The sequence below is a fragment of the Diplotaxodon limnothrissa genome, linkage group LG19 (assembly GCF_057381915.1).
Source record: "Diplotaxodon limnothrissa isolate DT_005_m linkage group LG19, D_limnothrissa_male_GT1.1, whole genome shotgun sequence".
Taxonomy (NCBI): domain Eukaryota; kingdom Metazoa; phylum Chordata; class Actinopteri; order Cichliformes; family Cichlidae; genus Diplotaxodon; species Diplotaxodon limnothrissa.
This window is the reverse complement of record NC_140614.1, coordinates 30,316,271-30,332,686: the sequence shown is the minus strand read 5'-3', so window position 1 is coordinate 30,332,686 and position 16,416 is coordinate 30,316,271. Positions and strand designations below refer to the sequence as shown.

General features: G+C 42.2%; 2 protein-coding genes across 2 annotated transcripts; both read right to left on the bottom strand.

Moving 5' to 3' along the window:
* Positions 1 to 499: 499 nt before the first annotated feature.
* On the bottom strand, positions 500 to 6,533 carry plk4 (polo-like kinase 4 (Drosophila)). Its single transcript, XM_085343115.1, has 15 exons — positions 6,485 to 6,533; positions 5,526 to 5,621; positions 5,183 to 5,278; positions 4,491 to 4,605; positions 3,385 to 4,366; positions 3,221 to 3,309; positions 2,824 to 3,140; positions 2,614 to 2,718; positions 2,395 to 2,497; positions 2,135 to 2,284; positions 1,820 to 2,048; positions 1,606 to 1,708; positions 1,221 to 1,358; positions 1,026 to 1,132; positions 500 to 657 (listed from the first exon to the last, which is right to left on the bottom strand). Exons 1-15 carry the CDS (start codon positions 6,512 to 6,514, stop codon positions 546 to 548), a joined length of 2,772 nt encoding a protein of 923 aa, XP_085199241.1. The 5' UTR covers positions 6,515 to 6,533; the 3' UTR covers positions 500 to 545.
* A 1,328-nt stretch (positions 6,534 to 7,861) lies between these two features.
* On the bottom strand, positions 7,862 to 15,974 carry hspa4l (heat shock protein 4 like). Its single transcript, XM_085379215.1, has 19 exons — positions 15,604 to 15,974; positions 14,600 to 14,657; positions 14,363 to 14,503; positions 14,095 to 14,217; positions 13,905 to 14,004; positions 13,677 to 13,810; positions 13,344 to 13,588; positions 13,173 to 13,249; positions 12,930 to 13,081; positions 12,694 to 12,800; positions 11,527 to 11,660; positions 10,949 to 11,145; positions 10,582 to 10,656; positions 10,087 to 10,230; positions 9,735 to 9,860; positions 9,508 to 9,615; positions 8,872 to 8,991; positions 8,276 to 8,437; positions 7,862 to 8,186 (listed from the first exon to the last, which is right to left on the bottom strand). Exons 1-19 carry the CDS (start codon positions 15,708 to 15,710, stop codon positions 7,995 to 7,997), a joined length of 2,502 nt encoding a protein of 833 aa, XP_085235341.1. The 5' UTR covers positions 15,711 to 15,974; the 3' UTR covers positions 7,862 to 7,994.
* Positions 15,975 to 16,416: the final 442 nt, after the last annotated feature.

Here is a 16,416-nt window from a genome sequence, read left to right as displayed (position 1 = left end):
AATTATCAGGGCTCTAAAACTTCAGGTCCACTGATTTTAAGTGACAGACTTTACTTTGAGTAACTAACCTCATTTTTCTCCTTTAGATATAAAGAGAGGTAACTGCCAGCTAAGTTTCAGTTATATTACCATAACTATGCTTATGAATTCTCTATTACTGAAACCATAAACTGGCTATAAATACTTTAATTTCTTTTCTACACAGTTCTGTCATAATACGGAGTGCAAAGAGAAGACTGCAAAAGAAAGTGCAGCGATCCTCCACCCGGCCTCCAGATGTTTTATTGTTTCAGCGTGTATCGGTCGCACATTTCATAGTAGTAGGAAACAGTAAAAAAAACAAGACACACAAACACTAAGTTTTCCAACAGGGCTAATGTAGACACTATACAAAATAGCTGCTTATTAAAATAAAAATATATCTTTTCATAATCTCAGTCTTCTGTACATGTAAAAACAACACAAATAGAAGATATTTACAAGAAGAGAAATGACGGTTTCTAATGCTACTTCCAGCTTTTTGACAGGCCTCTATACACAAGGTGTTAATGGGACTGCAGGTGACGCGCTGCCGGGCTCGCCAACAGGCCGAGAATGGTCGAGAGACAGTGAAGCTTTTCCTTAACGTGCTCGGGCAACTTCTCGTTCTCCTTATACCTGCAGAGAACACACCACTTCTTACTTTTTGTGCCATACAAATACACTGCAGCTTCTTCTGTGTGGAAAGCTGGCCAAAGATCCAGCAAATAACAAGCTCTGTATTTTTATTCTCGGGCTACTTTGTCCTCCACTCTGCGTCTGTTACAGCACTCAGTTCATCAACTGTGTGAAACAAGCCCTTCAGCTCCATTTCCATTATCTTTAAGAAAACTTTCTTCTGATTGGCTGCCACATGCAAACAAAAGATGTGAACAGCAGGTGGATGGGGCTTCTGAAATGGCCATATTAAAAACTTCTACTCTCACAAAAGTTTTTAAAACAGCTCTTAAAGGGAACACAGAAGACATTTCTAATGTATTTCATACCTGGTGATCTTCCCTTCTGGACACGTGTAGGTGATGCAGGAAACTCCTGCCTGAACCACCAGCTGAGAACCATCGTTGAACTGCACCCAAACCTCTCCACTCGTCAGCTACAGATACAAACAAACAAGGATTTGGTTTTTGTCAAAGTGTCAATTCACATTCCCAGTCTTAAAATATTAATTAGTCATCTATTACCTGGGACGCCCATCCAACATTTGGCACAAATATCGACTTGACCACCTTTCCTGTGCTCTGGATGAGGTCCTGTCGCACTGGGGAGCTTTTCTTACTCAGGCTGGCTGTGGTGAAGTCAGACCCATCGTAGGAAATCATCTAGAAATAAATCAGTAAAAATCAAATGCAGATCTCATCACGGCCTGCACACCCACACATGACTCCAGGTGCTGTTTTTATGTTTTGATTTTTTCACTATTAGTCTTCTGGTTGTACTGTGGAAAGAATCCGTCTGCCTGAAACCAGTGAACACTGCATACACGACATGTTTTTGCCTGAGACGTCTCAGCGTCTGGCGTGGAAATCCACATTATTCTTCATTTTATCCTGTAATGTCAGAACTTACCGAAGGAGTGATTTGTGGAGGTTTAGGAGGTGATGCTGTATCTGGAGGAACCGGGTGCGAGGGCGCAGACGATGAGCCTGGAGCGTCTGAGCTGACGGGTCTCCTGGGAAGTAAAAGAAAACAAACATTTGTCACGCAAGACGAGAAATATAACAAAAAAAAAAAAAAAAAAGAAAGGAAAGCTGTCACGAGGTGGCCAGAATTTTCCTGTCACCTGCCAATCGTTATGGGGAAGAAAGGGACGTCCTTGGTGCTGCGCTGCTCCTCTACAGTGATGGCGGCCTCGAGAGATAAACACATAGCGTGGCCCTCGTCCGACAGCTCCACATACCTCCGGCACTCGGGGCTCAGGCCGCTCAGCCCCGCCTCGCCCTTCACAGTGTACGACTTCCCGCTCTTCTCCACCACTCGCACAAGTTCGGACGTCTTGTGGGTCTTTGCGCCTGCACGATGCAGTTATTACACGTTAATTTAGACTCATCAGCTCAGCCACCTCATTACTGACGTTCAGCAAACACCTCGGACTCACCATCATAAAAGCAAACTTCCAGGTCCGCGTTAGGAGAGTTCTCCATCAGCATGACCTTGGCATACTTGGTGTAAAGGGTCACTTTAGGAGTCTTGGATTTAACAAGCTGAACAAACTTGGAGGCATACTGGTACTTTTTCCAGTATTTCTCTGTGACAAAAAAAAGAAAGAAAAAAAAAAGCTCAATTACAATTTTATTTCACTTTTTTTTTTTTTTTTTTAATCTGATATTAATGGGTGGGATGCATCCGTCAGATTACCTGGAAGATCCTCGTAGCTACAAATGAGAATATCTTCTGGAGGAGCTGGCGGGCAGTCCAGCACAGGAAAACCTTTTCCACCATTAGGCTGGTATATCGTCACCTACAGCAGATGGTCATAATAAGCCACAACTTACAAGACTGAAGATTTTTTTCAAACATGGAAAGATTTATTAAGTAACTGCATGATAAATGCTGATTGCCCTACAGAAACTGTACCATTGAGCCATCACAGGAAATCCGGAGGACTTCTTTGACTCTTTCTTGACCACTCTGACATTTTAACAGCTCCATACAAACTTCACCCGTGTCCAAAATGCTCACCTGGATAGAAGACAAGAAAAAAGATGAGATATCTAAAAATATATCCACTGTTCACACATAGAAATTTAAAAAAAAAAGGAAAAAAAAAAAAGATTAAAATCTTACAACAGCATTTTTGGTCTTCTGTCTGATCGGCTTCAGTCGGGAGGCGCACAGAGGCGGGATTACGTCTCTCAGCGTTTTCTTCGGCTTATCTGTACTGGGTTTGGTTGAAGAGAGCTTTAACTCTCTGTCAGGAGGAGGTTGGAACTCTAATCCAGGGATGTTCTCCCTGTATGAGTCGGAGTTGGAAAGAAGCTGGTGGTGCAGGTTGGGGTGAAGGTTCGCGCCTCGGCTCATGGGCTTATCTGACCAGGAGTTGTGAACACCTAAAGGTCCTCTACTGCTGTGGGCGCTGCTATCTGCGGACCTCTGTCCAGAGGCTGAGAAAGAAAGCAAAACTTTTGGAAAACTTTGTAGTCATGATTAAAACAACCAAAAGAGCACAAAAGTGTTATTTTACCTTCAGTGTTGAGCCAATTAGAAACTCCCTCTAAGTCCTGAAATTGCAAATTTGGTGGAAGTGCGGTCTCTGTGGAAAAATACCCAGAACTGAAATAGAGAGTGTCATCTGTTAGTCTCAATAACCTGAGAGAAAAAAAGATTATCAACAGACTGACTGCTTACTTTGCTGGCTGCTTGACAGGTGGAGATGGGAGTCTTCCGTGCTCTGAAAACGGGTGTGGAGTGGAGGACACGGGGAAGACTGGGCGTCCTATACCAGCCAGAGTCTCCTCTGAGTGGCATCGCCCCAGCTCAGCATGAGTTGAACCTGTTGAAGTGGACATGGGACGGTCTGAAGAGTGAGCCCTCCTCAGGTAGCGAGAATGAGGCTCTCCGCTTTCTACACCATGAGCCGCCCTGCTCCTGCCCTCTCTGTTGAACCTTTCCAGCGGATGCTGCTGCTGCTGCTGCCACTGGTCTCCATCCTCAAAACAGGCACTGTTGGGCTGGCGTGGAAGGCTTGGGATGGGTGCCATGCGATTAGGCAGAGCAGAGCCTATCATGTGCTTGGTTCGCTTCTGGAGGCGACTGCCGCTGCTGGCAGAGGTGGAGGAGGTGTAGGCTGTGGAGATGGTGGCAATGCCACTGTCAATGGACCCGTCATCCCCAAGCCCCAGCTCTTTGGTCCTGACCAGCAGGCTCTGGGTCATGAATGGGTGGTCCAGTACTGCAGAGAGGCTGGGTCGCTGGGCGGGGTCTTTCTGCAGCAGCTGATAAATTAGGTCCTGAGCCTCCAGAGAAACATGGGTAGGCATCTCATAGTCCCCGAGAACCACTTTGGACAAAGTGTGCTTGACCGTGTCTGTGTCAAATGGAGGGCGACCCATCAGGAAAGCATAGAACATGCATCCCAGTGACCAAACATCTGATTCCAGCCCGTGGGCGCTGCGAGTGGCCACCTCTGGGGAGATGTAGTTTGGTGTGCCACACATGGTGAAGTGCTTTTCATTTGGGAGTTTGAGCTGAGTGGCCAGGCCAAAGTCTGCTATCTTAATGTTCATGTTGCTGGTCAGCAGAAGATTGGACAAAGTCAGGTCTCTGTGCAAGATCCCATGAGTATGTAAATAAAGCATCCCTTTCACTGTTTGGTCCATGAAATGTCTCGCTGTGGGGCGAAAATAAAGTTGTTGTTGGGGTTTGTTTTTGGGGGTTTTTACAGTAGTAGCAACTCACAAAGCTGACAACACAACTCATATTTAGGCTTCTAAACAAAAACACATGTGCCTGACCTTCATCTTCAGAGAAAGGCATCTTTCGCTCTTTGAGGTACCGACTCATCTCTCCATTGTGGCACATCTCCAACACTAAATACACATAGTTGCTGTCCTCAAAGTAGTTGTAAAGCTTTTACAAAAACAAAAGACATAACAATATGATTCATTTACCATCGTCTCAAAATATGGAAACATTGAGAAAGAACAAAATATAGAATATATCTGACTGGATTTTAAAATGATTGTACTACTGTGGTCCTGAAAGCTGTGTCAGTGGGACCACCACTGCCTGCTTTCCTGGTTAATCTTTAAAGCTGAAGATTAGCCAGACTACTGATTAAGTGAAGTGGAAACAAATCGGTGGCGCGCCTACACAAAGTACTATCAAGGACGCCCTGTATAACCATGACAACAATACAGAAAGCTGATATATGCATCATCAAACACAACAGTCCCACAAAGACACAGGAATCCCTACAGCTACAGCACTGGTGTTAACTTTAACTGTAAATCTCACACTAAGCAAGCATTCACACGTTTCAAATTATTAAAGTGCATCATTAAACTGTGTGTGATGCATAAAAAAACAGAAAATGTATATTGTATAGATACACTACAGGAGAAGGCAAATTTAAATAAACAGCAGGGTTGGTGTTGTGTATCAAGCACTTCATGGCAAGAAATCATCTGTGGCTTGTCAGCGTTACCTCCAGTATGGAAGGATGCTTCAGTCGGCAGTGAATCTCCACCTCGTTCCTCACACGTTGGACCATGCCGGCTTTGTGCATTGCTTTTTTGTCAATCTGCAGATGGGAACAACAGAGATAATTATACGCCTGCCACTCATCGGCTCAGCGTGGCATGTTGTACAGTTTGGTTTGATCCTAATAATCAGTTTCCCACCCACAATGGCAACGAAACACTGAGAGCTCATCTGTGGGGCGGGTCAAGAGACCACAAGAACCCCACAGGAGGCAACATATGTCATAACCCAGTAGTTCCAAGTTTACAATTTTACAGCATCACTGATAAAGATGTAGATTATCTCACCGTTTTGATGGCAACCTCCAGACCAGTCTTCACCGATTTGGCCCGGTAAACACACGCAAAGGAGCCCTTCCCGAGCAGAGTGAGGACCTTGAAGTCCTGCGTGCACAAAAAGAGAAGTTGTACAAACAACGCATCTGCAGGAAAATGTGAGCATGATTTCATTTTTAAGTTTAAATCCCACGGGAAGCGAGAGCTTTAAAAGCAAACACCTCGATCCTCGACTCCTGATCATAACAAAAACCTCCTTTCTCATCTCTGCTAGCATGGGAGTCAGCAGTCAGGTTGTTAAAGCCATGGCGAAGAACTTGGTCAAACATCCTTCCCGTAACCTGCGACCTGCTGGATTGTTCTCTACAACCACCAACGACTCCACACGGGAGAAATCCACCCACAACAAACGTTAACTGTCAAACAAGCCACTAACACCTGACGCCGTCATATGGCCAACCAAAACCTTTAATTATCCCGGGTCTCTTCCCGCTAATGAGGACCCACTTGTAGCCGTTTCCAAGCAGCATGACGGGTCCCAAACTGACGCGACACAACAATGTCTGTCCTGGGGGAGCATGGTTACACACCCGCAGAGACGATGTTGACATTTTCTACTACATTAACTACTACTAGTACTACTAAATAATAATAACAACAATAATAATAAGTAGAAGAAGAATACATTTAGGCAATCGTAAAGAGCGATATCTTTACGACACGTGAAACAAGCTAAAAACGAAAAACTGAACTATCGCCTTAGTAATTGATGTTAAGTAGTGTAATATTTAGCTATGACTAAATAAAAGTTTAACATATCCCCATTATATTAAGCAAACAGTGTTTTTTTTCCTTCTCAGTGCGATATTGTTTAGCTAACTTGTAACTCCAGCCTTTGACTTGACACGAGAACAAGCCATCAGTCCGAGTGGACGCTAGCTTGTGGGCGTTAGCCCAACAAAAGCACTCACCTCAATTTTATCTCCGATCGAAACACTCATCGTGGCGGCTTTTCGCCTCGCAGACGCGTGCAGGTTTGTAATAATGTTCCCCGATAGGCAGAGTGCATGGATAGCCGCTACAGGAGTCCTCACACGACAAATAAATGTTGTTCTCGCGTTCCCCTCCAAAACTTTGCCATATCTTCCATTTTGAAAATATCCGCCCGTTACTCCGTGGCTACGTCACACCCCGCGTCACTTGACAACATTAAGCTTTGTCACGCCTCCTCCAAGCGCCCCGTGTCTGCGATGGAGTTACATGAAGCTTCAATGATCTACATTTAATTTAATATCAGTGGTCGTCCAGACACAGGAACTGCATATATGGAATCAGCTACTACTTTTAAAATTATAAATTTAAATGATACGTGTATTATTAAAGAAAATGTTATCTAATCGTGAATTAATCCAGTAACTTTCTTTTAATTTTTTAAATCAGCTTTAATCACAGGACTCGACCTCTCATTTGTCTTGGTTTGCTGACAAAGAAAGTTTGTTTTAAAACAAAAATGGAGAACCATAATGTGCAGTAAAGGCAAAACATTCCTCACAGTAAGAGGATCCTGGGTTTAAAGTAACCTGAGGTACTTTCTCCCTGGACTCATGTTCACTCTGCGGGATCTGGTTTCTTAGGCCATCTATAAACATTACAGGTTAATGCATGTTTAAGAGTAAATGACTGCTACAAATGACTTTCAATATCTATATATTGAAACTTTCCATATCACATCTGAAAACATAAGTACAGCACAGATGGCCACTTTCTTCTGAAAATCAATCATTTCACACGTACAAATTAGTCTTGCAGACAAATGCGTTTATTTTTTCCCCCCACCTTCAATTAAATATGGAAAAATGCAAGAAAAAAAAAAAAGGAAATAGGCAACCAATCACTAAAGGAAACTTGGTATATGAGCATTTCCATTGTAACACTAGAATGTGTTCTCTATGTACATGTCTATGCTGGCTGCTTTTGTTTACTAAAATAATATTTACAGTTTGTAGACACGGACATATCTCTTCGAACTCGTTGAATACAAATATAATTTGTATTATTGTATACTAACTAAAAGGTTTGCACTAGCAGTGGCATGGACAGCACTGTCTATTTCTCTTATGGGTGATATTGGACACTTAAGAGACACGTGGAATGCAAAACACAAAGCGTACCTTCCTGTGAGATACGAAGGAATCGGTTTTACGACAGACTCATATTTTCATCTATTGTGGCATTCTTTAATTTTTTTAGTATGGCAAACCTTTGAGAGACTAAAGCACACCAGTGTCACACATAAGGATGAAAACAAAAAACCTCAAATGGTAAAATCCAATGGGAGAGGACACAAAAAAAACAGATCCACATAAGTGGTTGATGAGGACTGAGAAATGTTCCCAGGTGTTGATTTTTCTGCGCCTGTCTAGATGCCGTGTGACAGTAAACGCATTGATGGTTGCGGAGTCTGCGCGTCGGACACAGATCTCAGTCCACCTCCATCTCTTTTGTGCCCGGCTTCGTCTGCTGGCTCCCCTTTGCTTCCCTCTTTCCTTCCGCTCCTCCCTGCTTAGCCGTCGGGCCGTTGTGAGCTCCGCTGGTTTGGTCGTTCACCTCGGGGGCCTCCTCCACTGTGGGCTTTGGCCTGTTGATCACTGGATTACATATGTCCTCCAGCTCCTGGAGAAGAAGCAAGCAAAGGAGAATCAGAAGATGTCATTCTCACTAAAGGAAGAAGATTATTAGATCTTAAAAAGCGGATCACACACCTGGATTTTAGCGATCATGTCTGCTACTTTGACAACTGGGTCTTGAGTTAAAGCAAGTTTACTCTGCGCATTCATCTTGCTGTTCATCCAGCCCATGCTTTCAGTCACACACTTCTCCACAGTGCTCATTTCCTCTGCACTCAAATGAAGGAATCGCTCGTCCTGGGAAAGAGTTTTTGACGAAGAAAACCTTTAGCAGGTCTAAAATGTATCTCTTTTAAAACAAAGTCATCCTATTATATTTTTCCCATAACAAAATACACTTTAAACTATATAAGCTAAAATACGAAAATAATTTAAACACTTAGAATACAAGATCAAGGATATAAACATAGTAAGACACCATCAACATATTCTCTCAGTAAAATATAAAAATAAATGGTTATTTTGTCACATACCTCAAGTATCAGTTACAGACTGTATTTCTTATAAGTGTCAAGTCATCTATGTTTATATGTCTTATCACGCTTCCTGTTCGCATAACACAGTATTTGTAACGCACTGCACAAAACATGCAGTTCCAAACACAAATCCTACTTCTGTCTTTTTCCTGTAAAGGAGTAATGGAAGAACATCACAGTCAGAAGAGGGCTTACCTTCTGTTTGTAGGAATCTACAAACTTCATGTAGAGTTGCAGTTTCTTTCCCAGTTCCTCAAATGCTCTCGGCCTGTCCTCATGCTCCCTGTGCCGGTCCTGAATGGGCTGGCCCAACCTCTGGAGAATAAAAAAAATTTGCGTTAACATTGAAAGCTACTACCACTTTAAAATATTCTTACATCTTTACTCTTTATTCAACGTAACTTTTAGAAAGTTCCAAATCACAGCATAAATTACAATCTATAAGATTATATAATGAATGAATGAAACATGAACATAAAGCAACAATTCTGGGTAAAGTGCCACTGAGATTTATAAAATCAAAGGTTTATTTAAGCAAGTAATCATTAAGGAAAATATGCGTGCTAAGTAGTAGCTGTGGCTCAGGAGATATAGCAGGTCATCTACTAATCATAAGGCTGGTGGTTGTATGAATGGGTGAATGAGACATGTTGTATGAGCGAGTGCTCAAGCAGAGTAGCAAAGCGCTATATTAGAACCGGTTTATTTACTTATGTAACAAAATGGAAAATTTACATCGAATCAAATTACTAAAAGTTAGCATTTGGGGCATAAATATTTTTTTGTATGCAGTAGTCTGCAAAATCTTTCTTGTAATAAATGTAAACATACCATAAGTGCATCTAGCTTCTCCTCATAGACTTGTTTGGGTTGGTCTTCCCCATCCTCATAGAGCCACTTCTCTGTGTCCTCCAGCATCAGCGTCAGCCGGTTGCTGTCCTGTTATTAACAAACATGAAATGTTTATACAGATCAGTTCTTCATACATCGTCTCAGATATAATAGTCGTTTACTGCAACATGGGGGCTGCTATAATAGATGCAAAAAGTACTACTTACCCCCTCAGTGATGTACTTTTCATAAATCCCACAAAGTTTGTCCCGCAGATCATACACATACTCCTCCACAGCATTCTTTGCGTCGTTCAGCTCTTTCACCAGTTTGTCCTGGATAATCATCTGACGCTATGATGAAAAAATTAAAATGAATGAATAAAAATAAAAAAAGTTACGGATGATTCAACCAAGGCGTGCCATACGATATTACAGTATGACATTTCTGAATAAAACCTGTGCTTGTCCTGATTTCTGTCATAAATATATTACAACAGTAGATGTTCATACATAGATATAAAATTCCTTGTATCAGAGCATGACTCGGCTTTTTCTAAAGGCCACCTGCAACACTCACCTCATACTCCACAAAGTTAGAAAGGACGTCACTGTCAAGCTGTCGAATGTTGTTGATCACAATGGGAAGATCGATACTCTTCACCTTGACTTTGGGCTTGCTTCCTCCTGCTGCTGGGTCCTGCTTCTCACCAGCTGCTCCCTCCTAAATTTGGAAACCAGAGAACACAATGAGGCCTTTTTGGATTTCCAAACATGGGGCACCTTGCCAAAATAATCATCTATTTTTTTTTTTTAGACTAATTAATACTGCATGAGTCCATCTAATTGTAGCACAGATGCATCAATGAGCAGCGCTGACATGAATTCAGCAGCTCGCATACAGAATCTGTGACAATACATGAATTACTTAATACTTAATTTAATTGAAAGCATGTCTCAACAATATCAGTATCAGGGTTCTGCTTGTCTTATTATCAATACAGTCTGATATGAGCAAGAACAAACAAGAAAAACATGCAGTTTTAAAGCATCCTTAAATCGCAGCCTGACTAACCTTACTGCTGGAACTGGCATCCTCATTCTGCGGCTCCCCTTGGGTTTGGCCTTCCTGATCCACCTGCATTTTGATCTGAGACACATACATAATTATTTTAACGAAGATTTAAGTCAGGTGTCACAGCATTAGATATTTTTCATTGCATATAAAAGATCAATTAATGATAGTATCTTTCAAAAAACTACAAAAAAGCTGATTTTTAAGTGGCGGAAATCCACTGATAAACAATAAGGAACATAAATTTTATGAGAATAGTACCCATTCTATCCAATAGCTGTTGTGCTTTAACTCTGAACGGCTCAAAGAAACTGACCAGCTGACATCTGTGGCATCACAAGAGTGACTGTGGCAACAATAATCCTACCTGCTCCTCTGCTCTGCTCTCATTCTGCACCACTGGCTCTGTATCAGTTTGCATGTCCTCGCCCTCTCCTTTCTGCTTCTCAATCAGAGAAGCGCCGGACACGCTGAAGATGCCGTGGATGTTGACGCGCACTTTGACTTTCACTTTAGAGCTGTCACCATCTGGCTGGGGAACCACATTCTGTACTGAAAAAAAGCCTGGAAGCAGATGGAAAGAAAAGGAGCGGCTTCTTTAATAGGACCTCAACATGTTCTTGTGACAGGAAACTGGCAGTTGCATAGAAAAAAAAAAAAAGATATCCCACTTGAGAAAACACACCCACCCACCACATGGTGATACACATACAGTACAGATAATTATGATGTTCGGCTGAGTCACACGAGAACCTGCTTCCCTTACTCCTAATTGCCATCCAATTTGTTGGGCCAGCTACTTAGCGCACCTACATTAGCCGCCTCTTTCTGCATACTTGTGCAGCTGGTTAAAGGAACCTGATACATGCATACATGCAATGTCTATGTAAAACCAAGTAAGGACTGATCACTTTGATGCTAATAGAGCAGAATTAGCACCATTACCTATCCTGTGGTCGGAGTAGGGCAGTTCTTGAGGGTTGCTGTAAAAGGCTTCAAGGTCGAAGGGTTCCCTCTTGTGGAAGGTAATCACTTTGGAAAAAGGAGCAGCATGATTCTTACTGAACACCTCGCACTCTCTGTAGCACAAATTAGCCAAAAAAAAAGCAAAGTCAGGCAATGGAAAGTAATCACAGTCAGCAGATACTGTGTCCTAGAGCTGACTCGTCTATTTGGAGGAGCAAAAAGCAGTAAGTATACATACAGTAGCCTCCATAATGTTTGAGACAAAGACACAGTTTTTGTGTTTTGTACACCACCACAGTGGATTGTAAATCAGTCAATATGTAATTGAAGTGCAGACTTTTAGTCTTTAGTAATGAAAAAGGTCACTAGATTAATGCCCATATAATCAACTCTTATCTAGACCTCTTAGGTATTTATTATATTTTCGATTAAAGTACTGTGCAAAAGTCTTGAGCTACCCCTCATGTTTTTAAAAGTGGTCTTAAGCAATAGTTCTTCAGGCTTTCTGAAGGTCTTTCAAAGTTCTTCTTTGGACACTGGCTGCTTTTTCCCTCAATTTCAGTTCAGTCACTGACAATTTTCAGAATGTTTTTATTTACTGAACCAGTTACACTGACCTATGAATCACTCTAGCATGAAAACACCACCTAACTCAGGTGACGAATCGATGCTGTATCTACACATAACAGACAACTTAGCAAAGGACCAGTTTTAAATGGTATTTTTAGGCACTTTGTTACCATCAGAATGGTGTGCAGGGTGTCCTTAAAAAAAAAAAATCTGAGAATAAAGTGACAAGTGGAGCGCAGGAGAAAAAGGTGACAGGCCTAAAAACCATCTACAGAAGAGGAAAAGTCATGTCCTTTCCAAGTCCCCTCATCTTTACTGAAATGAACTAAACTGCTGAACCTATTTCCATTTTTTTCACCTTCACCTTGCATTTATATTTTTTTACAAAATATAAAGAATTGAAAGTTAAAGATTGAATTGAAAGCGGTTCAAGATTTTTGCACAGTACTGTAGGTTAGGACTACCCTATAAACAGGGTAGAAATACATATATTTATGTATACATAAACCAGTTTTTGTCCTCCAGACACATAATCACAAAAAAACACTGTCTCTTGTAGAGTGGTGCTATCTTTACCCCAATCCATCCTCTGTGGGTGATTTCCAGCGCATAGTAATCGGGAAAGGAACCACATCAGTGATAGAGAATTCCCGAACCTTAAATGCTGGTGACAAAATTGCGCACTACACAGACACATACGCACAAGCAAAACCACAAAGACGAACACATATTTACTCCATTTTATCACTACTATTTTTTTCATATTACATTGGAAAGAAATACTGGGTGTTAATATCTGAGGATCTTCCAACCTGCAGTGCACAGCCTCTTGCTACAGCTTCGTCTGCATTGAGTGTGGTGCTGATGTCTTTGCAGAAGAACTTGGCGATCCTCTCTTTGATAGCCGGGATCCTTGTGGCTCCTCCAACTATCTCCACTGCACAGATATCATCCCGACTCAACTCTGCCAGACAAAACATACACATTCCTGAGCAGATTCTTCCTTTGTTTAACATTAATATCAATTAATGAATTAATAACTCTAAGGGGCGTACTTGATTGTTCAAGGGCCGATTTCAATGGAATCTCAACTCTCATGAGATACTGAGCACACATCTCTTCAAAGTGTAACCTGGAGGATTTAAACATTGGAAAAAAACAATTTAGATATCCACATTAAGTGTGCTTATTGAGATGAAAAAAAACAACAACAAATAGGTTTTTACCTGTTCATCCTGCTGGAAACATCAATGTCATTCATGAAGCACTCTATGTTTAGAGGCAGGTCGGAGGAGTTGGCACTCATGAGCTTCTTCAGTTTCTCGCACTCCTGGTATAGCCGCAGCACAGCCCTCGGGTTGTCCCTCACGTTGAGCTTGTACTTGCCCTTAAACTCCTCGCAGAAGTAATCTACCAATGCCTCATCAAAATTACGCCCTCCAAGGTATGGATCGAATGCTGTGGCAAGAACCTGACGCACCAGATTGATACGGAGTTTAGAATTTAAGAACAAAAGAGCAGATGCAGCTGGAGGACGAGAAGGAAGGCAAAAGGCTAACCTTGAGTTTGCCTTTGTGGAAGGCAGTGATAGACACCTGGAATGACGAATGCCCCATGTCCACAAATACCACGTTTCTCGGCCTCTCTTCTGGTGTAGGAAGGTCTTGCTTGTAGATCCCATAAGCCAAAGCCACTGTTCATAGACAAGACATTTATTTTCAACCCTTACGTTCCATGTTTGACTATGGCCACTTCATAAAGTTACTAATGTATCCAAGAACACCGACCTGCAGTGGTGTCATTAATTAGCCGCAAGCAATTCAGCCCTGCAATCTGAGTTGCATCGAACACCGACCGCCTTTCAGCATCTGTGAAAAAACTTGGGACCTGTAAAGCAGAGTACAAATCTTAATGTTCTCCTCAAAACCGCGTTCTGAATTACACCGACAAGTCTTGTGCACCGTTTTCATCACTCACAGAGATGACACAATCCACCACCGGCTTCTTCAGGGCGCTCTCTGACGTCTCCTTCAGCTTGGTGAGCAGCATCCCCGTGATCTGCTCAACTGTGAACACTTTATCCTCGTCCAAGTAACGCACCTAGGAACACTCAAGCATTTAGGGAGACCCGAAGCAAATTAAAAACCAAAAGGGTGAAGGTGATCGGTTGCTTGGAAGTTGATGGAAAAAGCAAAGATGGGGGGAAAAAAATGGGAAGTGGTGAAAAAGATGTAAAGTACTTTACCTTAATTCCAGTGGTTCCATTGGCCAGCTTATGCAAGCTGTAAGGCAGTTTAGGTCTTTCTGCTTGGATAAATGGGTCATCGAATGCTCTGCCGTGGAACTTTTTGAAGCCATGGACTGTATTTTTGAAGTTTGTTATAATCTGAAAGAAAGGAAATACTTAGCAAAGATTAAAAAAAGACAACTGTTTGAAGATGTAATGTGTCTGCCAAAAATAAAATTTCATGGATGATCTTACTTGACTTTTGGCTGCATTTCCAATCATGCGATTTTTGGAGGCCAAAGACACACAGGCCCTTAATAGGAAACAAACAGAAGTAATCCTGTTAACAGATGTGGCGTACGAAGAAGAACTGCAATTTCGATGGCTGCCAACTGAAATGTTGAGCATTGCCATGAGGGATAGTTCACGGGGGAGAGTGTCTGAACAAGAACTACAAACTAGGGCAGTGAGACATAGCAGATCACCTTGAAAATTAAGCTTTTTCTATCCAAAATAAAGAGAGAAAAAACAGGAAAATCGTTGTGTTTAATGACAAAGACCAACGCTTCTCCTCACACAAGGATTCATTTCACATTGGCTAGCAGTGACAAGTCACTCCCTAGCTTCACCTTGCCACAGAAAAATATCCTCATGCACTTAAAGGTGCAATGCTCCTCTCAGTCTCCTTTCCACGGATGCTGCAGCAAATTCAGTTTACAGAAACGGAGACCCACTTGGAGATGATTTGTTTCAGTCCGCCAAGTTGATTCCTTACATTCACCCTGGGATTTAATCCTCTGTCACTTCTGATCAAGCACTTGCATGCGTTAAAGATGCAGTTTGTAGACGGGCCTTAACTGACGCATTATCGTTATACCATGTCAAAACCTATTCGTTATCCTTTGATGTCTGTACAGTATGCAAACACTTTAAAACGCATATTAAACAAAATAACATGTACAATACAAGTAGGTTAACTGAGTCAGCTTGTCGTGCACTGCGCAGCTCGGTGGTGATAGCCAGGAGACATCTCAACTACCTACAAAAATAAACTGTTATTTAAAAAAGACCTATAATAACCTGCTGTGACGGGAAATGAACTAAGGCCGCATCACTACCGCCGCCACCATCCCTGCTGCCTTCCTGTGCATCACACCGCTCAGTCAGTGCGCCTCCAGTTGCAAACATTGCGTAACAAACTCACAGGCAGACCACACTTACACGGCGATGATGTCTGTCAATATTTCGGCTATACTTACGGCGTGCATCTGTCACTGTATTCATTGGCAATGGTTTCAATGCCACCGCTCCTGGCCACAGCGATGTAACAATTTTGGAAACCCACATCAATGCCTACCACTGACATATTGAGCGCTCTTAAATTCACCCAAGTTATCCTCCGCAAATGACCGCACTCACACCTAGGAGGAAGGGGGAAAAATAACACACAATGGCGGTCTGTTCCTAATTTTAAATTTATTTAAGCGTGTCGTCCGCTCTGAAAATATACGACACGGCTAGCCGAGCGTGCACTAACTGAATTACTAGCTGTTATGTAAGTAAAGCTGTTTATAGCAAACTCATTCAGTGTAATCCCAGAGAGCAATGATGTCCAGAGCGGATTCTCCCACTCCCAGGCAGCCCTAACATCACCCAGCGGCTCCGACTGACTGTATCTCCTCGGACCCGCCCACGTACGCCTGTGATTGGCTGCGTCACACCCAATGTCCTTACGTGATTGGTGCGGCAACCAATCGATAACAGAAAAATCTAGAACCACCTGGAAAAGGGGACCATTGAGTACGTCATCGGTAATCGGCACGGGCCTGACGTAAATTTTACCCTAAATTTAACCTGCAGGTACAGTTTCTACCTTCACATCTCACGTGCCTCAAAATCAATACGCATACAACTATAATATCTATGACTTTAACATTACTGATAGCTAGATCATATCTGATGAGATAGTGGTACGTAAGCGGTACCTGAAAGCATTGTTTGCGAGAGGTAAAGCTTAGAGTGCCCTAAGACGATATATTGCTTATACATACAAGTTTATTAAGTCGGTACAG

Bases quoted from the DNA above. Each gene is read 5' to 3' on its own strand.
- hspa4l (XM_085379215.1), bottom strand. From the start codon at position 15,710: ATGTCAGTGGTAGGCATTGATGTGGGTTTCCAAAATTGTTACATCGCT. The intron at 14,005-14,094 runs GTGAGTGATGAA...TCTGCTTTACAG, and splicing joins TGGTGGATTGTGTCATCTCT to GTCCCAAGTTTTTTCACAGA. The intron at 13,250-13,343 runs GTAAAAACCTAT...TAAATCCTCCAG, and splicing joins GTTTCCAGCAGGATGAACAG to GTTACACTTTGAAGAGATGT.
- plk4 (XM_085343115.1), bottom strand. From the start codon at position 6,514: ATGAGTGTTTCGATCGGAGATAAAATTGAG. The intron at 3,310-3,384 runs GTAAGCAGTCAG...TCTCTATTTCAG, and splicing joins CCTGTCAAGCAGCCAGCAAA to TTCTGGGTATTTTTCCACAG. The intron at 1,133-1,220 runs GTAATAGATGAC...TTGTATCTGTAG, and splicing joins ATGTTGGATGGGCGTCCCAG to CTGACGAGTGGAGAGGTTTG.